The sequence below is a fragment of the Histoplasma capsulatum genome (genome assembly GCF_000150115.1).
Source record: "Histoplasma capsulatum G186AR genomic scaffold supercont2.5, whole genome shotgun sequence".
Taxonomy (NCBI): Eukaryota; Fungi; Ascomycota; class Eurotiomycetes; order Onygenales; family Ajellomycetaceae; genus Histoplasma; species Histoplasma capsulatum.
Window position 1 is genome coordinate 1,024,334 of NW_025544805.1, and position 25,396 is coordinate 1,049,729.

Here is a 25,396-nt window from a genome sequence, read left to right on the forward strand (position 1 = left end):
TCCAGAGGCAGGCTGGTTCAGCGGACCCCGCCAATTTGTTATTTGTTCGCGAGACGCCGTTACCGGTGGGGCTCTCTCGCGAGAAACCAGAAAGAGCCCACTCAAGGTGGCTCAAAATAAACTTGGGATTGCGTCTGAAACTTTCCGTGTCCATGGAAGCTCGTTACAGTCGCGCGTAGTAGCGATGCTGGCAGCCCCGCGCGACCTGCAAGCGTTGCGATGGTCTTGCTTTCATTATCCATGGATATACTCATATCTACGTCGTCAAACCGCATCCCGTGCCATCAACGATGACACGCTCTCGCAAGGAAGCGAACTACCACAGGAGGGTTTCTCTGGTTTGCATCTCCTTTCGGTTTCTCTTGCTTGGTTAATACTTGAGACACTTCATACTTAATAACTTTGCGCCGAAACGCATGCTTTCAACATGAATAATATATTACTTTCTGCTTTCTTCTTTTCTCTTTTGAACAAAGGAAGAATATTTTTTTCCATGCATTCGGACCCAAGGCTCAAATTCCGGGCCTCGCAGGCGTAAACGAGTAAATTCGTTAACTCGATATTCAATTATTGGTAAATAGAGCAATGGATGCTGTTATCCTTCATTCCATTGCCTCCCTTGCTGCCCTCGCTGTGGCTGCTAGCTACCTGAACGCCAGGTTCGCCATCGGTTGTGATCTTAGAGACATACGGTACAAACGAGACATCGCCCGCCGGAAACAACAGAGAATTGCTTGTGCTAAAGGAACACATTCGATGTATGCGATCCTCCAACAGTCCGGGAACAGCGATGAAGACGAGGCCATTTGGTTTGAGGGCAAAACGATGTCATACGGCCAGTTGAAAATGGGCAAGTTGACTTTCCCGAACCTATGGTTACATCTTGAGTCCTGTTAAAGCTCTCTAAGTTGTTTGTATTCCCTTTGCGTCGTTCTCACCGAAAAAAGGGGCCATGGAACCCCAAATGAACCATCATCAGCACAAACTGAAAGCATGGTGATCTAACAGCTGTTGTTTTTTATCAGAGGTCGACCAATTCGCAGGGCTGCTGCATGCTCGCGGCATCAGGATCGGTGATGTGGTAGGGGTGTTCATGACGAACTCTCCTGAAATGGTCGTAGCTATTCTTGCCCTCGCGAAGTTAGGTGTGGTGGTAGACTTAATCAATACGAATCATAGAGGTGAGTACGCAAAAAACAGTAGTACAGTACATTCATTGACACAGATTTCTTCGTTGGTGTCTCTTTGACGTATCTTTGAATGTTAACTCGAGTATATCCCAATAGACGACACATTTGTATGCGCGCTGGACTTATCCCACCCAAGATTCATACTGTCTACTCCTGATCTGTCTCAGCATGCCAAAGTTGATCTCCCACACATATGCCTTGCTTTATCATCTTTTGCTGTATCCGCAGAAACGCCGATTCCACCTAAGGTCGAATTGATTGGTTTAAATGACCTCCAGAATGCTAGCCATGTTAATCTCGTGCCGGCCAAACGTAGCCTCACGGATATGGCTGTTCTCATATGCACATCTGGTTAGACTTAGCCCTGACATAGGCAGTGGTAGCTAATTGCACAAATCCGCATTGTTAACTCGAGGTTTAGGAACGACGGGCGAACCGAAAGCTTGTGTAATTCGAAATGACATGTTGTGGGCTACTTCTACCCCTTTCACCGGAGATATGAGGGACCCTTCGAAATATTACCCATTGCGGACATATTCCTCACTTCCCCTGTTCCACAGCACCGCTTTCTTAGCGGGCCTATGTTACACCCTGGGGTCCTCGGGGACTTTCTGCTTAGCTCGAAAGTTCTCTGCGACGACTTTCTGGGAAGATGTCAAAGAGTGCAGAGCAAACCGCATTCTCTATGTGGGCGAGCTCTGCCGTTTCCTCCTCGCTGCCCCTCCCTCTCCGTACGATCGATCTCACTCCGTCACACATGCCTTCGGCAACGGCCTCCGCGAGGACGTTTGGGATAAATTCAAGGAACGCTTCGGGGTCCGGGAGATACGCGAAGCTTATCGTGCAACCGAAGCTGTAGCTAAATTTGAAAATGATGGCCGTTCGGCAGCTGGCAAAGGCAAGGTAGGTTTTGCAGGGCCTCTCAAGCGATACTTCGAGGATGTGACTTTTGTTGTCAAATATGATCCGGAGATGCAGATGCCTGTTCGGGATCCGAATACGGGGTTTTGTATCAAGGCAGACCTGGGTGAAGAAGGAGAGGTGATTGGACGCGTCTCGGATTTGAGCCTACTAACGACCTATCTGAATGATGATGCTGCGACTGAAGAGAAACTGTTGAGGGATGTGTTCCGAAAAGGAGACTTGTTTCAGCGGATGGGTGATCTGGTAATGCGTGAGGAATCTGGGTGGGTGAAATTTCAAGAGAGAATTGATGATAGGTTTCGGTGGCAAGGCCAGAATGTGAGTACTGGGGTGGTAAGGAGCCAAATCTGCATGATGCCTAATGTGATGGACGCTGCAGTGTTTGGAGTAAAGCTTGATAGGTACGAACATGGACGGCTTTCTTTCATTCATTGGGCTTTCGTGGGTTGAAAAGCTAATGCTAATTTTTGAGATTCATAGTTATGAGGGCAAAGTTGGGGCAGCTGTCATTGCGCTATACTTACGCACTGAAGCGTCAGAAACTGAGTTTATCAACTCCCTCCGCTCTGCTCTTGTCAAAAGCGGGCTCCCATACTACGCCCTGCCGCGTCTTGTACGTATGACCAATAGGTAAGTCGCTCGTTCTCTCGTTATTGCCGTACGGAGGGAGTACAAAAGCTGTAATTCGTTAACATGACCAATTTGACCAGCATCGTAACGGGTGTCACTTTCAAACAGATCAAATCAGTTATGGAGAAATTAAGCTGGAATCCCAACACTGTTCCTACACCCGAAAAAAGATCAGGTGATGAAGAGGAAGATCTAAGGAGGGAACTCGTGCATGATACGCTGTACTGGCTTAATCCTGCGAAAGGGTATCAGAGGCTAGATGCACTGGCTTGGAGTGATATACAGTGGGGCACGGCGAAATTGTGAGGAACTGTAGCTTGAGTGTCCCGAAGCGTTACCCCAGTTGATTTCGAAGTTGGGAGGCTGTATAGTAGACATCTGCATAATATAGATATGTCATCTAGATGGCAAATTAAATGGGTATCTTCCCTTACATAATTCGTAGAGATAGGGGAAATAAAGTAACAAACAAGAAGCTCATGAGGATGCTTACAATATTTAGTAATGTGCTGGAGGAGATGATAGTAGAAGAGGGGTTCCAACCATTGCGCCAGATATGATTGAACATAAACAAGCAAACAAAACTAGAAGATGATTATTCCTCTCCCTCGATCCGCTTTATTTTCTTCGACTTCTTCTCCTTCTTTTCGGACGATTTATCTCCGTTCCCTTCTCCTACATCTCCATCATGGCGTTTCCGTTTCTTTTTCTTCCTCTCAACCTCGTCCACCTCCTTGGGCGGAACAAAATCTTTCTCCAGCTCCTTCTTCTTCTCTTCTCTCTTCTCCTTTTGGCGCTCTATAATTTCCTCCTTTTTAGCACGCTCTCGTGCCTGCTTACTCAGGAAGTATTCACCGCTCTCAATCTGCAGATCAACTTTGCTCTTCTCCTGGGGGGGCGGGAACGGTGTGTACACCTTCTTGCTTTTATCTGTGACCTTGAACGGCTTCCTCCTCTTGCTTAGTGTCCGCTTCTTGAAATGAGGCAAAAAGCGATCCCAGCTTTCATTTGCAAGTTTAGGATCTTTCGCGAGCTCCTTTTTGATCATCATCTCCTTGATATGGTAGATAGGATGAATGTTGTTCATGCAGTCCTCCACCACTCTTCTTATTTCCTTAAGGCCTTTGTATGGCCCCATGGCGGACACTGTATTTCCTTGGACGAGGATGTAGGTGTTTGTTAGCAGTTCGAGAGCTTTTAGGGTGGAACCGGAGGGTCCGAGGATACGTTGTCGCCGTTTTACGAACCGCTCTTTGTTGCGTACGAGATTGCGGATTTTAATGATATCGCAAGCTACATCGTCTTGGAGGATTTTTAAAGCCTAAATATTTTGAATCGAAACCGTCAGTTGTTGTAAGGATGGCAAATCAAAGCTTCCTTGATCCAGGGGGTAACAGCGTGTGCATACTTGTGGTGCTGGCACACTTCGCGCAAGGAGCTTAATCAAATCCCGCGCATTCAAAATTGAAGCTGGATCGAAGGTTTTACGAGTAGTCTTCACGGTCATGCTTCCTTCAACTAAATCCAGGGTACACGCGATACCATGCTTCTCCAGTGCTTTGGTTATCATAGGCCATGTTTCTTTTAGATATGCTTCTCTGTATTTTGGGAATAAGCTGACGAAGGATGACTCCTCCGTGAACGTGCCGCCGGCATTATGTTCTGGTTTGAATTCCTCGATCTAAAAGGAAGATATATCAGCCATGTCTGTCATCTCAATATTTGTGAGCTTTGAGGTACAGGTAAGATCGCTAACCTTCCATTTGTCGATATCGTCAGTATCCCAGGGTTTGTCTTTCTTATATGTGGAGGGCATTTTTGGCTGCAGCCTATGTTATATGTAGCGGCAGCTGTTTGTTTGAAGTTGCATGAAGCCCAGTGATAATTGTCGCCGCAAACTGGTGAGGTTTTTTTTTCCTCCTTTTGGGAGTGGCTGCAGGTGGAGTCGAGGCTAAACCGAAATAGTAAAACGGTAACCCGACTCTGGGGTCTAGTTCTAGCCTGGGCGCTTACAAAGCGCCCAAGCGCCCGCTAATTTTGCATCCCATACGTCGAGGTAAACAACACCAGGACAGAAAAGATAAAAATCTCAACAGGAAGATTGAATGTATAGTCCTGTGTCTGCGGAGTGATATACCACCATTAGCAAGCATATAGATACGCTATTAAACCAATTTGGTTCTTTTGTGTGTCACTATTCCAATACAACTGCCCTAAACCATGGTACTGGCGAAGCTTTTCTCCGGGGTTCAGTGCAAGGAACTGAGAGTCAGGGCAAGCAGGAAACCTCATATTAGGAGAGTCCCAGCAATGTGAGTAGGACTGATGAGGGCGATACCAGTCAATTGTGCTCTGCCGTGTGAATGGGTAAGCTATCCAGGGCCAAAAGTCACCGCGCGACGCCATCGCTCCCCATTTCCCGTCCTTCCCTGATCCTCGGTTCACTAGTTCCAAGCTACTTCAACAGAGGTGATCTTGTTTCCAATCCAAAACAGGCCACTAGTTCCATTGTTTCTGACAAATTATTTCGCTGCCAAATTGGATCTTCTTTGTCAAGATCTCAAAGAAAAATACCCTCTCAAGTATCTCATCTCTTTAAAAATCTGAATCTCAAAGATAAAACATCGTAGTGAATTCGCCGCATTGGATAATGATCGCCTGTCCTAGTGCCTTTCCATCTCCAGCGGCTCCGCCCCAGTAATCTGTACTGACATAAAATAGTGCTTATAAGGTTTTTGTCTTTCCCATGTTATTGAGGATCTTCTCCAGATTTCAAGAATTGCACTTGACTTGCTGATATCTGGGGTTCGGTACTCTGCTGGAATAAAATGGCGCGCTTGGGCCCTTCTCGATAACTGACTGCAAACAAACGACTGAATATTATTTGCGCACCACAAGTTCACCGCTGTCATTGCTCTTCTGCCTGTCATTGCTGAGCACTGTTAGCATACGGCCTAGGCTATCTGCTCAGAACAAAGCACAAGGATCTTATTTTGGTTGAACCAACCAGGCCTCATGAGAAACAACGGGACTGAACCAAGAACAGGACATTACTGCTGGAAGACAGGGCTGTACGCGGCTGGTCCCAACAAGGACATGGACTGCAATTTCATTGGATTCAATTGAGGGGCAAGATTCGCGGACCCCAGTTACAACTGGGAGTGGTGTAAATTTCACTTAACATTCCCTATATGGGTTGCTGGCTGTGAAGAAGAACAATTAATTCCACTGACCATGGTCAGAGAACTGGCTGCCCGTGAGCACCTGTTCCTGCTCTCTCCTAGTTGTCTGATCATATGGACGTCCAGTTGGAGGAAATGTTCTGTCACACCTTCAAAGGGGCACGCAACTGCCACGGCCCCTGGGAACCTGATCTAACTTTCACCATCTCTGCCACCTCTAACTTCACCCCCATCAGCTCGCCCTCGAAAACCTTCAACTTTTGAGGTCGGTGTTGATTATCGCCTCGGCCATGAAGAAGTAACCTTATTGACGTCTCCATGATTTCTATTGGCTCCTCCGACAAACCTTCTTGATGAAGTTCTACCACCCTCCTATCGCTGTGAATGAGCTCTTCAATCACCTATTTCTGACCTGAACCCATTAAAAACCTGTGAACACCCCCTCCTTCCAATTATAGTTCTGGGACGTAGTGTCGTATAACTGATGATGACACAGGCCCTTTAGGCTCCTAATCGTCCCCAAATCCTGGACCTGCCAACCCGCTTGGTCTTTTTGCTATCCGTCGTCTTCCCCAAATGCTTGTTGCAACGGATTGAAAGAGTATCTTCTACCTTGGGCTAGGTTGTCGTATCTTGCTGTTTATTAACGTAAGGTTCACGCTGGAGAGATAGCTTCAGACACTTCAAAACGGTAGCTTTTCCGTCAACTTCTCGAATATTCTCCTTTTCTGGTGAAGACAGTCGCCCCATTACATGATATATCAACGGACGGCCGGTGGCGCGGATGCTTGCTATGAGTCCCACGTTGAATCTTGGCGGAAAGGAAGAATGTCTCAAAACTATCCTGCCAGTTTTGGGAATATCTCAAGTAAAAAAAATGCAATTTGGTGCGAAATATGGCATTATCAGTTTGGGAAAAAGTAAAATTTGCAACGATTTTAATAACGGAGGGAATTGATTGGGTATATCCCTCTCCTGTTCTTTGTACTTTGAACAATACCAATATTTGTGCGACATAAACATGCTGATGAAATTCAAATCACATCCATGCGCAGCATGTAAGAGACTTGAAGACTCTTTTGGCTGCATGGCTTGGGGACCCTTAGCATCCTGTCCAGTCAACAGACGTATGCACATACCAAACAACAAACAATGGCCTCCAGATTGCCATGGCTGGCAACACCAAACAAATTTCGCCTAGGTAGTTTGATCTGGATTACGCTATAGTGAGCAATCCAGATGGTAGCTGTACCTACTGATTACGGCTTTTGGCCGATGGAAACGTATCTACCTCATCAGTCAGATGGATGAACACCAGACAAGGCAAAAATACGAGAAAATTCGAACACTTACAGCGGGAAGTATGCTTTAAGTGAGAGGTTATCTACCTCGATGCGAGCCTGTGCTACAAGTACCTCAAATTCTTCTCGAGACATATGCAATCGCTTCATAAGCGGATACAATGCCAACGATCCAAAAAGACGATAGACATTGAGTCTATTTAAACTTCCTATCTCGCGCATCCTGGGATCTGAGGAGTGTCAACGAATATTGGCTCCACGAACGGGTCTTGGACACGCTTACCGTTTGACCATGCAGCTAATGGGATATTGATCAATTTCGTTTCAACATTGACAAATCCTGCAGATGTTAAGAGGTTTCCCAAATTCATTGCAACCCTAGGATCTTTAACGTCCTCGATGCTTCGAGCGTATCTCGAACTCCACTGCCTCAAGGCGTGATCATTCGTGATTGTACCGTTATCTGATTGGACATTGAAATACATTTCGGCCATCTGTACCCAGCCACCAGGCCTCAGGGTTCTAATAATGGGAATGATTTGATCTGTCAGCCGGCTCTGCTCAGCGCAACACCCATTTCAAACTGTTTTGCATCTTTTTGTTTATATATTGAAATGCTCGTAAGGTAGCTACTTACCTTTTGATATCCCTAATATATCTCGGCCATCTCTGTCGATGCAATCCAGAAGCGATAAGCCTCGAGTGAACAAGGTCGAAATGGTTTGGTGGAAATGTGAACGTTCGATTCAGGTCATCAACCTGGTTACACTGGAAGTTAGCCAATCAAAATATCATCCAAGAATTGGTGTAGTATGAAAGTGTCTGCTGGGATGCCCGCCGCTTTGGGCCCTGAGTGCTCAGTGTCTATTATATGATTCGAAGTGCGGGAGAAATTCCACATTAACCAAGCCAAAACGAGGCCTCCGGAAATATTTGTGTTAAACTGACCTGCAGCCACAGGTTCTCAGGAGTGTCATCCGGCTTCATATGTGGAGATATATCTACTCCGATAACCTTCAAGCGGTGTTAGCATAGGTCACTTTGAGGGCAACAGCAGCGCTTACTTCACAAGACGGATATTGTTCGGCAACTTCGACAGCCCAAGCCCCGTTCCCATAGCCGCAATCGAGAACTCGCCTTAATGAGTGCACTGGAGGAAAGATCAATCGGTTATCGAAAACTTTGCTGAGAATTCGATGTTGTAGGTCGAGCCTCTCTATTTCATCCTAGATCATGTCAGCAATGACCTAAAACAATAGTTGGGCCAGTTGATACTACGCGCATACATCGTCAACAGGCCCAAAATAAATGCTATTTTCCAAGGAGTAATTTTGAAATTCTCTCCCTTGGTACGTGGTCAGTTCAAGGAAAGATTCGTCCAATTCCGTGGTTCCAGATTCTGGGTTCCTGGGACACAATCTGGCGTCAGTTAATGTGCTGTTATCACTATCACAGACCCGGATGTTGGTACATGGTCTTAGTCTGAATCCGGAATATATTTCCGATCTATTATGAGTATCTGGGGCTGGAGGGAAAAGCAAAGGTTGACGCTGGAATGCTATTTTCTTAATGCTCGAGTGGTACCAACAAATATTCGAAAAATTGAAGTTTGAGTACATCGAAAACTGATGTGGAACGTCTCCCTTTCGTCGCACGTACACTGTTATATGCCGAAACGGATCGAGCTTAGATATACGCCCGAGGATCAAGCCGGCTCTCCTCTACGGTTCTTGCCAATGCCGGTGATGCAGACCATGGCATTGTAGGTCTGTTGGCAGTCTTATTCATTGTGCGTACCCTTGTCCTGCATTAAACTTGGGAGAAAAACCAAGGGATTTGACCATCGGAAATATCCTGATCTCAACTGCTTTTTGCATCTACTGGCCATGTACAGTCCTTCCCGACTTCCGTCTATTTCCCGCCCAATACCATCACCGCCGACAATTCTCGTTTTACAATTAGCCGAATTCGTTCTCTTAGGGCTCCATAAAAATAAAGCGACAATGGTTAATTACGCCCTTACAAATGGGGCAAAGTGGTATGCATGGTTAACTAGGTGGAGTTAACTCACACCCTGGAGAGGAGGGAGCCTTCTTAGCCTGACCCTTACTAGTAAGTCGGCACTTCATACCACGGGAAAGCGTGCAGAATCATTTCTTGGATGCACCCAATTATGACAGTGGATGATTGGCGAATCTAAAGTCACATGGTTAACGATATGACAGCTGGCGGTTCTCACTTTCTATGCCTCCCGGGTATTGCCTTGGGGGTTGGTGATCGCGAATCAGCAATCTCACTGGGGCTATTAGACCACTCTTGATATACAGGAAAGCCTAATATTCGTCCCGTGTCGTAAAGGTTTTTCGTCGGTAGAAATTCTACTTCAAGTGTGACCTAAGGTTGGACAGGGGTTAGCCGTAGCCATTGAACCTTTAACCCGCATAGTCAGGTGTGACAACACGTCATCGGAACCTCCATTTTCGGCCGCAAACCTGGGTACGGAATTCTAGACGTCTTCTATCCTCTTCCCAGTGACATGGACTTGGGACCTCGCCTGCTCCCGTCCCGTGTCCGTCAACAACGGACCCGATAGGTGATGCCATACCCTACGCCCCAAACCAGTCCGAACAAAAAATTGAAGTCGGATACACAATTCCGATGCATTACCATCCTCGGACGTCCCTAGACTATTAGCCATGTTTTGGAAAGTGGCGATCAATATGGAAGCTGGTTCATCGTCAACTGAACGGATGACAAGGGATGCTTGCGAGACAGAACAGTTGGCAAATTAACCTGTTCTCTGAGGTTGGCAACATGGGCAGAAGTCGAACACGAACGCATGTCCGAATAATCAATCTGGACCTGCCATTGGCGTGCCCGTGTGGTGAACATGGTGGTATCCTTTACTTGTCCAGGCTAGACAATAATCATGCCCTCGTTCCTGTTAGCCCCTTTGTTGCGGTGACAGTTAGCCATTGAACTCTATTATCCTGTTTTGAACTTGGGCGTTCAAGAGGAGAACGTCATGTGGTTGTTTTTGCAGTTCGCGAGATGAGAGCTTGAATGAAATTCTATGCAAAAAAAGAAGGCGGTGTGCGAAATGCAGAACAAACTAACTTGAAAGTCAAAACTCGAATTGAATATTTATGCAGTCATCTGCTGCAAGAAATTATCTATCCGGCGTGGTCTTAAATGTCCGCCCAGTTTGTCGGGTCCATTTCAGCCCAGTCCCACTTACCCTTCGATGGTGCCATCCTGTGAGTACTTATTTCCCCGTGTATCTATCTATTTATCAACACTATTCCACACCCCGACCCACAATTGACGTGGCGTCCTCTCTTTCGTCAAGATGTGCCTCTCTTTTCTTGACTGCAATTAAAAGGGACAGGCTGCTTTTTGATGGGCAGAATGAAGGTAGAAAAGTCAAGTGTTCTATCAGTTCGATAATGCCAAGGAAATGAAACAAGAAAGTACAACCATAAACACTCAAATTTCAATTGCTGAGAATTGAGTTATTGATCTCAATGCTATTCAATTGATATCTACACTACGAGAAAAGGAGAAGACAGTCAAAGTTCATTCTTTTTCAAAACGGACTGAGCTTGTCCAAGCAAATACCCTCAAAGTCGGCCTTTTCTTGCCGGTTTAGATTCTCTTCCCTTTTCCACACAATATCCTTGTCTTCAGCGCAGCGTTCGAATATTCTGCCCATGCATAAATGAGAACCGTTTCGCCGTCATTTCGGAGATTTTGCTCTCATATTGTTGATTCAGCTATCGGGTTAAGCTTATGCATTGCGCTTCTCACGATCCCCTTTGGGATAATCTTGCGGTTAAAGTCCGTCGTGGGATTGAGGTGTTGTCTGGTCAATCATTCAACTCCATTTAATTAGTCATTTCATGAGCAAGCCTTTGATTTTGCTTCTCAAACTGATGTCATTCCTCTTCAGCGAATGGCTCCCCCAAACAACCAATACGTGGTCGAGCTATAGTTAATAGCCTTCTAAGCTCGTCATTTGGGACCTAAAGCCTCCAAGAACAGAGCCGCTTATTTGCACGTTCGCTGAGCCTGATCAGCAACAAATGGTCTTTTGTTCGCTGAGGGTTGGTAGGGTTAGTGTGATATGCTCGGCCGATGCTACCACGCTACTCTCAGCTCGGGGAAATTCTCCATGTCTCAACTATGTGGTAACCACATCGCGACATTTGAACATTCATTCGACCTGACGGAAATACGCCGAGGCTGCTTGGACGCGATTTTCGATCTGATTTGTTTGGCACAGTGGTAAGTGTGAGACTAAAATAGTGGGGGATATCACTGCAACATTTTGGCCAGATAGATTATTTTCTTACGTCAACGGTATATTGCCTGGACGATGCATATGATGCTGTTTAGAGACATCCATGTGTCAATTTCAAAGCGACCCTGGAGGCATTAGTAGCCCTTTGGCACTTAGCGACCTACACCACACCATTTCCCACTCATTGGAAAGTGTGTAACAACCAAGATTATAATGACCAGTACGTGTGGATGTACTGTTGATATGATCAACCGGATGCGGCAGTTGAGACGAGTATCAATACTGACGTCAATATTTTTTTTTTTTTTTTTTTTTTTTTTTTTTTTTTTGTTTCCGCTATTTTGCTTGCTTGGAATTGTTGAATTTTGAAGTTGCTTCTTGTTGCCCCGCCTATCAGAAACATTTTGCTTTACAAAGAGGGGTTGGGACAGTATGAATGCTTCACGATGCATATACAATTTATGCATAATTCTTTTTCAATACAACATCACTCTTTCTGTGATGCATGCCATCCATTGAATAGTCAATCTTAGAAATCCTCGTATTGGTTGAAACACAATTTTAGATGGATTGCGGTTGTGAACAGCCCAATGGGCATTGGGTCAACCGTTTTTCACATCAGACAAAGGAAAGGATGGAGTTGTGTTGCTGAACCCGGTGGAGTCGAAACACAGTTACTTTTGTCCCAGGCATATTCTACCGTTTGCGGGCTCGGCACTTGCGTCATTTTAATTCGGAGAGAGAGTTGATACGCACATCTTCTCAATTTCTATAAAAGGTATTGTTGGTATTATTAACCCCTCTAAACCCCGTCCCCCACACTAACTTTCCGAAACCCGCACATCCCCTACCTTGGCGGAAAGCCGCCCTTTAAACACAAAAGGGTCACTTATCCTAGATATTTATGGGGTGTGGGGTTATGTCCGTCCAGTGGTTATAAACGGCATGCCTTGACTGGATTTTTTTATAGTGGATTGACGATTTTATGTTCAGGCTTGCCACGTTGTGTTCGATAGCAACAAAGTAGTCCATTCCTTGACCTGACCTTCCGAAACAAAGGTTGAAGCTACTAGTATAATAAATAATTTCCTCAGCTCTTACACTCGACATAAGAAGACAGTAATATCACGCATACAATCACGCATACAAGTTGTGTTCATAGATTAAGTTAGAGCTTGCTAAGGCTAGCTACCGTGCCCAATACCTGCTGAATCGTTAACCAAGCCTCGTTTATGAGAAGTGGGAGATGTGGGCCAAAGGCATTTCCGGGTAGGAATTTAGTCCTTAGGTTGTTGGGATAGCAAATTCTTTAATGGCATTCCTATACCTATTCCTATCCTAACTGGCTGTAATCGGAGGAGGAGGTTTCCTAAAGTAGGTCTCCAAACTGAGCATTATGTATATCCCACGTACGGCTAATTTCTTGCTTCGCGAAACAAGAAGTTTCAAACTACAAATTGTGATAATGTTGTATTGGGTAAGGTTTATTGGCTCAAAGTTAGGGTGGAAACGCGCGCTTGTTGGTTACCATGTTGATATTCAGTAGCAGTTTGAGAGTGAATCAACTACTTTAAGAAGATGTACATGCACCTGATGCGAATATTGGGTGAGTCGAACACAACCTATAATAAGAGAGAAAGCTCGGTTCCCATTTCAGCGGCCAGAGAGATCGGTTGCAGCACATCTATCAATATATTAAAGCTCCCTTTCCTTGAGAAAAGTATCAATTCCCGTTTTAAACCTTTTCCAGTAATTAGTTATGGTTATAATGTCCAGCTACCAGCTATCCCGCACACAGATCCGAGACGTGTCATTCCGGACAAATCTATCCGCCAGATCAGATACACCATCCAAAATGGATTCGAGTACGTAAGGAAGAGTATAGAGCTATTGGAGGTGTAAATCAAGTAGATTTCTTGTTTTTCTCCCTCTCCGCCTTCCGCAGCGCACGTTTCCTGATAGACTCATGGAGGGCCTTATTATAGCCCAAAACGAACTTTCCCATGTGTCCGAGAACTTGCGTTAGCGCGTACGCCATCAGGCCATGACTCCAGTAGGGCACAGAGGTATAAGCGTATGCCGATAAGCCGCCCCCGCGACCAATTTTACTCAGCACAGCTCGGACGAGGTCGCGCGGAATGGGGACCGTAACGGTGGGCCGGCGGATTTTAGACATGGCAGAAGTCACCAGATGACTCTGGACAAGTTCAACCTGCACCCCGTACGGTTGCAGTTCGGCACCTAGGGCAATTGACCAGTATTGCAGGAATGCCTTGCTCCCGCAGTAAGTAGCCAGCAGTGGGGTAGGAATCATGCCAGCAAAGGATGCCATGGTCAAGATCAACCCGCGCTTGCGCTGCATCATTCCTGGTGCGACGAGCTGGGTGATGCGTAGGGTACCAATGCAGTTGATCATAATGATATTTTCCAATTCTTCCAGCGGGGTGAGGACAAATGGTGTGGGGATGCTATGGCTGCGGCCGACGTTATTGACGAGGATTGAGATATCAAGATCCTGTAACAGAAGCTTGAGGTTTTCGTAGTCACCATCGTTGTTTTTGAAGAAGTCCATTGCGAAGATTTTGGTCTGTACCGTGGGTGACTTGCTTTTGATTTCATCGGCGACCGCGGCTAGTTTTGAAGTCGTACGCGAGACGAGGAGGATATTGTAACCAGCACGGGCGAGCTGGAGAGAGTATTCTTTACCAATTCCATCCGAGGCACCAGTAACCAAAGCCCAGCTACCTTTTGGTCCGAATTTGGAGAGCTACATTCGGCACAACAGGAATATTAACCGAAAAGGCTCAAATAAAAGTAAGGAGTAAAATATACGTAGAGGCTTGGGAAGGCCATACCTTCTGCCCTGGTAGAACGAAAATACTGAGAAGCGCACGGCAAAAGCTAAACAGTTTGCATGCGGTGAATAATCCTCCGATCGACAGTAGGAATAGAGCCACATTCGACTGCCAACCAGGGGCCGGTTCGAAGCGGAACTGCAAAAGGCGGTCCATAGAGCAGCATGCCAAACCCATTGCGCCACTTGCGGAGCTTCTCAGCCAGGGAAAGATAGGAGAATATCGAGATGGGTGCTCCGTGGCGAGATCGTGGCAGGGTTTGTAGGTATGTTCACCAGGATGAAGCTTGCGTTTTCTGATAGGACAAAATTACTGCCCAGGGATGAGGCGCCAAGCTTTCAATAGGGCAGAAAATCCATCCGCGAGCGCAAAGATTACATTGCGAAGAAAGTGTCTGTGTGGAAATTTATAAGATATCATCATCATAAAGACGAGCGTTCAAACCTAAAGTCCGCCATCAATCAGTCAACTCAAAATAAAAATGTCCCTCCTGTCCTACCTCCCGCAACAAGAGGGCTTCCTCCCCAAATGGCTCCTTTTTGTATGTTCCGATAACAAATCCCCTAGTCCGTTACATATTTCACTTCTCAACCTCCCGTTTCTCCCCAATTAACACGAACTAAAAACAAATAACCAATCTGATGAACTAACAAAAAACTAAAAAAAAAAACTAAAAAATAAATAATACAGCTCGCCGCCGTATCCAGTATAAACACCTGCCAAGCCCTAGTCAGCCCATCCTACACGGCCCTACTATACAATAACAGCCCAACCAACGGGCTCCAGTCGCGCACTTTTGGCACCTGGACCTTCATCTCCTCCGTTGTCCGCGCGTACGCTGCCTTCCACATTGACGAGCCTCATATGTACGACCTAGCAATGTGGACCTTTGGAACTGCGTTGGTGCATTTCGCGAGCGAATTGTTGATTTTCGGTAGCGCGAAGCTTAGGGGTAGGTTTGTGAGCCCGATGTGTGTCGCGAGTGGGACGCTGGTGTGGATGGCGATGCAGAGGGGGTTCTACTTGGGGTAGGCTTGGGTTTTGATTTACGCGGGTGTGGCCTGGAGAGGGGGGATCTAGGATTCATGAAAGGCAAAATGTCGGGATTGTGCAGGTCAATTTGGGGTTTTTTTTTGGATCTATTTATAGGCAATGGTTTAGTACGGGGTTGTCTCTTAGTATTGGGAGCAAATTGAAAGTGAAACGCTGCTAATGCTACTTGGAATGTGGTGTCGGCGTCTGCCTCATGGATCTGATATAACTAGCTGATGATAATATCTTCTTAGGTCATCTAACTACATCCCACCTTTATACCATATAAACTACCCCTGAATGATGCTAATAGTTATGTACCGGACAATTTTCAAATAGATAGCCCAATTATTCTTAAAAATGCTTAGGTTGATCATTTAATCTAGTGCGATACAGAGGCCCAGCACAACTCCTGAGTCGAACAGCTGCTTGCTCAGGTGTGATGTCCCGTTGGGGTTCCGCAAGCATTTCGTAGCTGTACAAGGCCTGGTTAGACATCCATGAAATGGAATTTCCCTCTTTCTTATTGTTCAGTATAGCTACGTGGATAGGTGCACTTACCCAACTAAGAACTTCCTCACAGACGCACTTCTCAACAACGGAGGATAGAAATGTATATGCAAATGGGACGCATCAATTTCCTCGTCGGAACCGCATAGCGGCGCTTGATGGATACCCATGCTGTAAGGGAAATGCGTCTCAAACAAGTTATCATATCGTCGTGTGATTTCTGCAATTGACTCAGCTAATAAGAATTTTTCCGCTGTAGTCAGATCAACAAGGGCGCGCCTATGTTTTTTGCTGACTATCATTGTTTCAAACGGCCAGGTCGCCCACCATGGGCAGAGGACCAGGAACAGATCGTTTTCGAATACCACGCGCTCCTGTTTTTGTAGCTCAAGGGTGGCATAATCTTGGAGCATGTGCTTGCCGTGATTCTCGTGGCGGTATTTCTGCAATTGGGCAAGCTCTATTGTGAGCTCTTCAGGGAGACAGCTGAGCGCCCAGACCTGCCCGTGTGGGTGTGGATTAGAACAACCCATAGCGGAACCTTTGTTTTCGAATATCTGCATGTAGCGGAGTTGGTGTTTTGGTAGCGATATTTGAGATATTGGTGACCCTGGCGATATAGGCATGAGAGAAGCCGTTGCTGCTAATGGAGACGTGGGCGATAGGTGTGAGACGTATAGATCCGTCCAAGCGTCGATAATCGGCTTGATCTCGGCTGGGGAGAGGTCTGCAAGTGTGCGATTGTGGCTGGCGGAGAATGTAAGGACGTAACATCTTCCCGTCACCGACTCGGCTTGGAGAAATACAGAGGAAAGGTCTACGGCTGATTTCCGGCACAAAGGGAATTAATATGCGTAGTCCAGAGGTGTACTTTTTCAAAGCCATATCGTATAAATGGTTAAGGACGGGTGATCCACGTACCGCCATCGACTGATTCCTGTTGGTACGCAGCCTGCTCCTCCTTGACCGCACTGTAGTCATTCAAAAATATAAACGTGTTCTTGTATTGTGGATTCTGGTCACCTTGCGCCCGCTTATTTCCAGGGCACAAGTAGCAGGCGGGGTCGTAGACCGGCAACTCGGTTTTGGACGGGGCTTCCTGCTGACCCCTATGGGCAATCACATTAGAGGCAATACTAGAAACATCTACTTCGCCTGTGCTGGGAGCAAAGCTTACTGCCATGGGCGCTTTGTGCGATGAGGGGATACTAGGACGTAAGAACCTCGTAAGATGTTGTATCTTCTATGCGAGATGTCGTCGAGGACGGATTCTACCATTGTGCTGATAGATAGCTACTAGTGTTTTCCTCCTCAGAAAGTGCGCAACAAAAGCCAAGTAGATTGCAGGCCGGTGCGGATGAAGTGAGGGTGAAGGTATTTCAAGCCCGCGATTTGTCGCAGCACTGGGTACCCCGAACAGCGCAATGACGTTGTTGATTGGCTGAACTGAGACAAAAGTGTGAAGACCGAGTTCAACCTTGGAAAGTGGAAAGACTTCATAAAACTAGTTTCAGTGTAAGTTGATAAGCATTCCAAGACTAGTAAGTCACATCCACTGCAGAAAGTAAAAGATATATGAACATCAGTTTGATAGTGACGTAGCCAGTATCATGGATGTTTATCGAGCTAACTAAGCGAGCTCCCAGCTCGTCACAGAGCAACAATTCTCTCTCTTCCAAACGAGGTACGTATTTTGCGAATTGGCAAGTTAGCCAGCGCCCTAAATCCGGTAATAACCATCATATCGCCAGCTCCTTCAACAAATTCTTGACCTTTTCCCAATCCGCTTAATTCTCCCTTTAACCCCTGTCTGCCGCCGCATCCACGACATCATTGCGATCCTCATCCATTATCGCCTGAACACCCTCATCTCGACTATCGGGCCCGATAACATTCTCCTCGAATCCTACCATCCAGTTTGCAAACCTATACTGCCGTGTTTAAAGTATACGTATTTACATAACAAACGACTAGCATGGCCGCCAGTCCGACTCGACGAAGTTCTCGGAGAAAGGATATCTGGGCCGCTTGAGAAATTCGCACACCCACTTTCGTCCACTCTGTCGGAATGGACCGTGGATTCACACCAACATGTACATGATTCCTGCCTCGGGATACGTGACGGTGGAATCTGTTAACTCGGAACAATCTGATAACGTGTTCATCAGAGGCTTCATTTTCCTTGATGAGAATGAGCTATTCTCGCAGCTTATTACGGGTATTTGGCTTTGGAGACGGAATCGGCAGATATGTCTTCTGGGTAGCGGTGTTGTAAGGCTTTGGGGAAAGTGGCTAAGTGGTGGTGGGATGAGCTACCATACTTTGAAGGTAGGAAATGAGAATGTCAGTAGAGGGACACGAGTTTATCCTTCAGAAGACAACAGCGTTGCCTGGCTTAAAAGGAAAACGGGCTGGTCTCAAGTTCCGTTCTTGTCAACAGAGGCCAACGGAAGGGCGGCTGTTTGCAGATGATTCTGGAAGCGATGAGGTTGCAATGATGATGAAAATAATCCAGTCCGTTAGGACGTTGAGATTGAAGGTTGGTATCACATTCGTACTTATCTTCGACCCTTGTTATTCACGAGGTTTCCTCTCTACACATCTCTTTCTTCGAATTTGACTTTTTTGATCAAAGCTTCTCGTGCGAACTGCAACCCTTTTGTTAGCGATCGAGAACGGCTGCTACATACAGTGATTTTGTGAGGGTGAACATGGCTGGGACCATGGGTGGTATCCTTTCATTCTCATATATCAACGTATCCATGAAGCCCCCCCATGACAAAACACTTCGGATAGAATAGGCGGCTTGGCTGACGGTTCTTTCACACTGGACGGAGCTCTTGCCTGTTCAATTTTGTGATGACACAATTGCTTTTCATTTTTTTTTCTTTCTTAGTATCACTAGAAATATCCATAAACCTTTACTCAGCGTCATTTGATACCCACAGCCAACACTCCCATTGCCCACAGAAGGTGAAACTAAATGGAGTAGTCTTACTTCCTAATTCTCGAATTTTAAGCCTCCTTCCTCTCTCACAACCCCATATATAGCCGCGAGGTCTCCCTTCTCTCCCTGACGTTTCTTCACACCTTGCAAATACTCATCCGCCAGTTCCAGCCCTCTCATCCTCACGCCCACACTACGCGCCACATCCATGGCATGCTTCGCATCCTTCCGTGCCAAATCTGCTGCAAATAACGGTTCATCGCGCTTATAGTAATCCCCCGAACGCATGCGGTTCGAATACCCGACATACATGCCCGGATACATCAGCTCGAGGAAGTTATGCAGCGTGTCAACACCAAGTCCAGACTTCTCAGCTACTGTCATTGCCTCAGCGACTGCATCCACGAGGTTCAACCCCAGAGAGTTACCCATGATTTTAAGCAAGCTTGCGCGTCCGGGGTCCACGACGACGTCCTCATTGCCAGCAGCACCGGTCGGTGGAGTTGACACGTCCAAATTTATCCGGCCCATAACGCCCGCGCAGAATGGCTTAACCCTTTCCACCAAATCCCTCTTCCCAGCCAGCACGCATACCAGCTGTCCGGCGTCAGCGACGGGGGCGGTTCCAAAAACAGGACATGCCACGAAAGAGCCCCCATGCAACTCCACCAATTTTGCCTCACTCCGTGAAGTATCCGGGTGTACCGTCGAGCAGTCTACGAATAGCTTTCCGGCTATGTCGCAAGTGCTTATGGCTGTTTGAAGTGCTTCAGTGACAGCGTTGTCGTCTGAGAGACAGATGAAGATGATGCTTGAAGGTGCGACGGCTTCTGTGATTGTCGGCACGACGGTGACTGGCTTAGACAGCGTGGGAGCTAGCTCAGTTGCGCGAGACTGTGTTCTGTTGTAGATTATCAGAGGGGTTTGGAATGGGTATTTGGCAACGAGATTTTTTATCATCCCCTAAATTTAAAGACCTTTGTTAGTTGATCTGAGGTCATTTTGTCGGGAATAGCTCGACATACCCGTCCCATGTTCCCCAGTCCAATCCAGGCTACTTGCTCTGCCATTTTCCGTTATTTCTAGGAGTATACGTTACGCTACTTTTGTGTTTTTGATAATTGAACGGATTTGCTGCTCAATGAATCTATGTATGTCTCTCCTGTTTCCAAGATGTTCACTTAGCATGGATAACACAAGGCCTGCTTTACGTTAAAGACACAGACCATGTTGCTGCTTTATACTCGAGGTTGTCAGCGTGTGAAATCGTCGGCGACTTGTCTCGAAGGCCGCTGGTAAGCACTACATGGGTTATAAATCTCAGCTGAAAATTTCCGTGTGATGTCATTCCGTCGACGAGTTACCCCTCATATTCCGCTCATGATAATGAAAACCCCAATTCTAATTTACAAAACAAATGCCTGAATTCTATTCCTCACCCCTAGATGTTGACAGTGCTGAGTATATTAGAAATAAACATTAGTCATGTCACGAGCATATCGGTAGTTATTGAATGTATCAATCTCCTATTAATAATTAAATATGGCAGCTGGGGCTTTTCACTAAGCAGTCCCTCATTGCAGGCTGCGAATTCCACGATTTCTTGAGAACATGGAACATTCATATATTTTCATCATGACAATCGTTCAATTTCTCTCAGTTTCAAGCACAGTTCTATTGACGGATGATTGAGCTGCAAAATTTTTAACCGACCGCAGGTTTCTCAGGTTGCACCATGATGATGGTTCGAAATCATAAATCTTGTTCACAAGTTATCATCAACGGGGAACGGAATCTTTACTCGGCAATTTTGTCGAGCTAGTCGGCTAAGTGTAAGACATATTGGCAACAATATAGATTTAGGTCGCCGGAGTAGTAATGGGATTCGTCGAAAGCGTTCTAATTACTGCCATGGACGCTTCAAAAAAAGAACGGAGGTAACTATGCGAATTATTTGAGGCATTCTACGTGCTCTGCTTAAATTGGAACTTTATATCCACCATAAAAACTGGTTCATACGCGAAAAAGTGACTCAGGTGGTGAAAACGACAGGAGAGGATGTTGCCATCTCCTCATATGCAACTTCAGCGGTTGGACCCTGTTGGGTATAGAAATGTTAAAATAAACATCAAATCTGGGAAGGTAGACGTAGGGCATAGATCTAACCCGGAGCAGGTTCTTTAAACCGGAGTAGCCGGGCGCTGCGATTCGAAATTCATTTCTCAGATCTAGATGACAACAAAGAATGGGTCACGCGATGGGCAGACTGGTTTCTAGCTGGGAATTGGGCATCCCCGATGCAATATCCGAACCGAGCATGAATGGCAAGCCCTTGACTACTCGTGGGCCCTAGAAATGCCGACAACGATATTTGATAGGGTGCCCGGAGGGTGTTGGAATGTTCTATAGGAGCATCCGGAGGTTTATATAGCGATCATCAACCTTTTGGGCTAATAGGATTCTCTGCGAGGGTTAGTTGGTTAAACCCAGAAAATGTAAACTGGACAGATGATGTAGTGTGTTTGACGGATTTGAAATAGAAGTATTTAATCTGTAGCGTCGAGTGATATGAATCTGCTCTTGCATATGTGATGTCAAACCGGCATCATCATATACTTCAAGTGTTCCGGACACGCAGATAGAGGTTTATGAGATCTCGGCGAATTCCCACGGGTACTCAAGCTTCTCGGATCGCTGGAAGTAAAGGATTAAGCAGGAAGGTGCCAACAAGGGGCATCACCAACGACGATAGAAGACAAAGAGCGGTGATGCCATCTAGACATGCTAAAAGCGGGTCAAATTGGTTAGTACCCAATTTGATATCCTCAAGCCGTTGCCCGGGACCTTGTTGTTGGTTAGGTATCCTTTCCCACACATTGCCTTCAACCACATGACAGGTCATGGGGAAGAATACCCCATGGGTAAAATCATAGAATGAAAGGTGAAGTGCGAACAGAATCCAATAATATAGAAATCAAAGCACGTCCTGCTGATAGTATCTATGTTTTCTTTTTCCATTAGTTTATGTCAGTTCACTCCACCCACACAGAGACTGTCGTGAAAGAACTGGATTATTCGCACTCCTTGCCACCCACTAACATCTTAACTGGGGGGAAAGCAAAGAGCTGGTGTCCCATAACGGATGGGAAACAGTTGGGCTGGTTGCTCGGGTTTCCGGAAAGAGATGATAGCGTTCCGAAGCATGCAATAAGAGCCACAGGTGGTTGGAATATCCTCCACAAACTGCCCGCGATTGAAATAAAGCCTGCGCTACTGCTGTGCTGTTTAAAATGGTGCATTCAGGACCACGTCGAGTAGGAAAACATTCTGGGGCTACTGCAGGAAGACAAAATAGATGCGCTGACGATATGGGCAAAGCAGCTGGATGCACTGCAAAGACTGGATAAGATAACAATCATGCCTCCATAACAGCCAGTCCTTTGTTGACGAGGCAAACGAGCCATATCACTCTGTTCTGCACCACGCACTCTTGCGCAAAGATGTTGGACATTTCCTGGCGAACCACATATCAAATGGAAGGGGAATGGCACCAAAGCACCAGACGCTATGCGCGAAAGAATGTGGTTAGGTATTATAGCCAAATAGAAGGAAACGGTGGTGCAGTGTTTCATTATCCATTGAACGAATCGGTCGTGCGCCGGTCGGGCGCAACAGGGCTAATCGGCGGATAATACCCTTTGTTCGGCCAGCACAGCATGTATGCACACAGCAGATGAATCTGTGGGGTACAGCAAGGACGACAAACATTGAAAGCACAAAATAGCTCGAAGATGAGGGCGGCTAATGATGACGTGAGTTCCAAAAAGGCAGACAGGGAGTCCGAATGGACCTAGCAGAACAGCATACTGGCTGGTGAGTTGGTCCTGGCTGTTCAAATTCAGACAACAGGGCCACAGGGGAATACCTGGTGGGCCAGCAGCGATTTATTGTCAAATGGAAGCAGCTGGGCAGCCAGGGCGTTGACAGAACTTGGTTGACGGGGAAGACGGCTTGAAACAAGGCGACTGGCCAAGATATGGCTAGCAAAGAGACAGGATGGCGGGGTCAGTCGAAACAAGATCAACTTGTTTCGCATTTGCTTTTTTTTATTTTATAAGTTTTGTTGTTTTTATAGACAAGATCGAGAATATATAAATGCAGCACGAGGCCAGCCAAGCTGAAGATGGTGAAGGCTGAAATTGCCACCAAGAGAGTCATCAGATAAATAATTCAGGCGTCAACCACAACCCCATATTTCAAGATCGTATGTTCGGCTAAATACGAGTTAGCACTTACTTGAATTTCTACAACTGCATCCATAGTTTTTATCACGACTGAACAGACATCACCTTGTTACTTCTGAATTTACAAATCTCCGAGCCGTCATCAGCTCCCTAGTCGAAGAACCCCTCGCTATTCCAACCACGGTTCAGCGCCAAAAGTAACTTTGTTCCCCGCTGCCAAACCACTGGTCCTTCCCCGCCTCGATTTCCACGGTAGAATTCAAATAACAAGGGATACTACATAACTTTTTTCAATGACCCGCCGCGGCGATTCGCCCTCTGCAAGCGCGAGCAGCGCTGGTGGGAACGGAGAGGGAGGAAGATGGGATGCAAGCCGCATTTTCAGAGAGCGTGAGGAACGACAGGCACCGCAGGCTCGAAACAGACGCACTACACAAGTCGTTGATCGGCCTCCCCCTACTGAAAGACGGAGACGTGACATAGACGACATACTCCAGGCTGCGCATGAACGTTTCGGCCCGCCTGCCAGGAGGACCGGCCGAACGTACAACGATGAACACCTCGTCTCTTCTTCAGGTGCTATAGTTCCATTCCGGGAGAGGGAAGAACGAGAACGAAGCCCCCCAGTACGCCCGCAGCTGCTCCGTCGCCAATCATCACTTGATACTTTTGACAGGGCGGCTACTCGACGAACTTACGACAAATACGATCGCGAAGACTATGGCCCGCCAGTGACCCCAATCCCTGCTCCAAGACGGAGGCGCTCACCTTCCATTCATGAAAGGATTGACTTCGAGGAGATCAGGGTTGCGGAACCGGACTATTATGGCGACGAAGAATTTCGGCGTGTACAGGTGCGGGACAGGAGTATGACCCCACGACCCCGCGGACGGAGCGTCGCCCATCGCCAGGGAGTGGAAGTGAGGGAGATTCGGCCATCAACAGCCCCACGTCGAGGCAAAACCCGTATGCCCAAACGCTTAGTGCACCCTCGGGCCATTATTGATCTCGGATATGAATATGAGGAAGTGGTAAGGAGCCACTCTTCTCATACTCACTTTTGTATTCTCGTTTATTTGATAACATGAATACTAACTGGCAATATTATTTAGGACGATGCCTACATCATTTTCCAGGCATTGCAAGAGGCCCACATAGAAGATTTGGTAACCCGGAGTAGAGAGATCAGACGAACAGCCAGTAGGTGCACAAAAATTCTCTTGTTCCTCTCGTTTCCCTCAACCTACTACGGATCATCCCAACTTAGCAGCCGCTCTTTGTCCGTTTCCCATGGCTTCCAGCTAACGATAGCCTTTGATACAGCAACAACGGAAATTACAGATACACTGACCGTTGGCTTTCCATCCGATAGCCTCGCCGTAGAAAGACGGCGGTCAGTCTCCAGGCGGCCTGCAACAAGGGTAATCGAACTATCACGATCGCGCCGGCCATCGGTCTCACGACCAGAGGCCCCTCCAGTACGCCACCACCGCCGCCGACGATCCTCACCAATCCGAATCATCGAACCTAGAGATGTCGTGCTGGAGGACGTCATTGCACCTCGTGCTGATGTCGCGCTGATCGTTCCTGATCGTCGACGGTTAGGGAGAGATACTCAAACGAACATCCGGTTATCAGAGCGAGAGAGAAGAGCTCTGGATGTTGAGGAAACTATCGAGGTGCGACGGGAGCCTAAAGGTGTGTTCTCACCTTTCTATCCCCCTCCCCCTCCCTCTATTTCATGCACATAAATGTTTTGGATATTAACAGTGGATTTAGCTCCAAGCCCTCTACTGATCAGAGCGATGATGGCAACATTGACTTGAATGGTGGACTGCAAATCAATCCCGTATATCTTATTCGAAACTAATCGCTTTATTATCCTGATAATGCCGAACCTGGTGGTAATGCACCTACCAACGGCGCACAGGAGCACGAACTCTGTCTTTCCTTTATTTCTTCGCCAACATGCTTTGTATATGGTTTTGGTCTCCCGTTCCATCGATCTGGTGTAATGTAATTCTCATATTTTCTCTCAATGTAACACACTTAATAGTTTATAACGAACGGATTTACCTTACATTGGCGGCTTTCCTTTTCTTTTCTCCTCCAGGTTTACCCTCTTTCCGTTTTTTCCCCTTTCCCTTTCCTTTCTTTTTTTGGTTTGTCTTTTGTGTATGTGTTAGGGTTGCAAATATAACCACTATGACCGTTGGATAGCAGCCATTAAATTTAATATCAGTGAATCACTGACTTTTCCGCTCCGGCAATGTTCTGAAGC

The 25,396-nt window shown here is 46.5% G+C and overlaps 9 protein-coding genes across 9 annotated transcripts; 3 read left to right on the plus strand and 6 right to left on the minus strand.

The window, feature by feature from the left end:
- Nucleotides 1-585: 585 nt before the first annotated feature.
- On the plus strand, nucleotides 586-3,050 carry HCBG_04296 (long-chain acyl-CoA synthetase; the record flags this gene model as incomplete). Its single annotated transcript, XM_045431345.1, has 6 exons — nucleotides 586-875; nucleotides 1,009-1,181; nucleotides 1,287-1,541; nucleotides 1,612-2,515; nucleotides 2,595-2,744; nucleotides 2,825-3,050. The coding sequence occupies 6 exons, from the start codon at nucleotides 586-588 to the stop codon at nucleotides 3,048-3,050; spliced, it is 1,998 nt and encodes a 665-aa protein (XP_045287898.1).
- Nucleotides 3,051-3,113: 63 nt separating this feature from the next.
- On the minus strand, nucleotides 3,114-4,585 carry HCBG_04297 (ribosomal RNA assembly protein mis3; the record flags this gene model as incomplete). The annotated part of the gene is made up of 3 exons (XM_045431346.1): nucleotides 3,114-4,065; nucleotides 4,153-4,425; nucleotides 4,501-4,585. 3 exons carry the CDS (start codon nucleotides 4,558-4,560, stop codon nucleotides 3,340-3,342), a joined length of 1,059 nt encoding a protein of 352 aa, XP_045287899.1.
- Nucleotides 4,586-7,185: 2,600 nt separating this feature from the next.
- Nucleotides 7,186-9,015, minus strand: HCBG_04298 (uncharacterized protein; the record flags this gene model as incomplete). Its single annotated transcript, XM_045431347.1, has 7 exons — nucleotides 7,186-7,213; nucleotides 7,280-7,457; nucleotides 7,511-7,749; nucleotides 7,865-7,995; nucleotides 8,176-8,241; nucleotides 8,514-8,634; nucleotides 8,924-9,015. The coding sequence occupies 7 exons, from the start codon at nucleotides 9,013-9,015 to the stop codon at nucleotides 7,186-7,188; spliced, it is 855 nt and encodes a 284-aa protein (XP_045287900.1).
- Nucleotides 9,016-9,462: 447 nt separating this feature from the next.
- HCBG_04299 (uncharacterized protein) lies at nucleotides 9,463-10,481 on the minus strand (the record flags this gene model as incomplete). Its single annotated transcript, XM_045431348.1, has 3 exons — nucleotides 9,463-9,621; nucleotides 9,833-9,990; nucleotides 10,466-10,481. 3 exons carry the CDS (start codon nucleotides 10,479-10,481, stop codon nucleotides 9,463-9,465), a joined length of 333 nt encoding a protein of 110 aa, XP_045287901.1.
- Nucleotides 10,482-12,973: 2,492 nt separating this feature from the next.
- Nucleotides 12,974-14,610, minus strand: HCBG_04300 (beta-hydroxysteroid dehydrogenase; the record flags this gene model as incomplete). Its single annotated transcript, XM_045431349.1, has 2 exons — nucleotides 12,974-14,294; nucleotides 14,383-14,610. The coding sequence occupies 2 exons, from the start codon at nucleotides 14,557-14,559 to the stop codon at nucleotides 13,431-13,433; spliced, it is 1,041 nt and encodes a 346-aa protein (XP_045287902.1).
- Nucleotides 14,611-14,863: 253 nt separating this feature from the next.
- Nucleotides 14,864-15,414, plus strand: HCBG_04301 (ergosterol biosynthetic protein; the record flags this gene model as incomplete). Its single annotated transcript, XM_045431350.1, has 2 exons — nucleotides 14,864-14,923; nucleotides 15,073-15,414. The coding sequence occupies 2 exons, from the start codon at nucleotides 14,864-14,866 to the stop codon at nucleotides 15,412-15,414; spliced, it is 402 nt and encodes a 133-aa protein (XP_045287903.1).
- A 354-nt stretch (nucleotides 15,415-15,768) lies between these two features.
- HCBG_04302 (galactose-1-phosphate uridylyltransferase) lies at nucleotides 15,769-17,107 on the minus strand (the record flags this gene model as incomplete). The annotated part of the gene is made up of 3 exons (XM_045431351.1): nucleotides 15,769-15,889; nucleotides 15,976-16,747; nucleotides 16,846-17,107. 3 exons carry the CDS (start codon nucleotides 17,105-17,107, stop codon nucleotides 15,769-15,771), a joined length of 1,155 nt encoding a protein of 384 aa, XP_045287904.1.
- A 1,818-nt stretch (nucleotides 17,108-18,925) lies between these two features.
- HCBG_04303 (6-phosphogluconate dehydrogenase) lies at nucleotides 18,926-19,941 on the minus strand (the record flags this gene model as incomplete). The annotated part of the gene is made up of 2 exons (XM_045431352.1): nucleotides 18,926-19,834; nucleotides 19,897-19,941. 2 exons carry the CDS (start codon nucleotides 19,939-19,941, stop codon nucleotides 18,926-18,928), a joined length of 954 nt encoding a protein of 317 aa, XP_045287905.1.
- Nucleotides 19,942-23,408: 3,467 nt separating this feature from the next.
- On the plus strand, nucleotides 23,409-25,331 carry HCBG_04304 (uncharacterized protein; the record flags this gene model as incomplete). The annotated part of the gene is made up of 4 exons (XM_045431353.1): nucleotides 23,409-24,146; nucleotides 24,228-24,315; nucleotides 24,439-24,813; nucleotides 24,895-25,331. 4 exons carry the CDS (start codon nucleotides 23,409-23,411, stop codon nucleotides 24,939-24,941), a joined length of 1,248 nt encoding a protein of 415 aa, XP_045287906.1.
- Nucleotides 25,332-25,396: the final 65 nt, after the last annotated feature.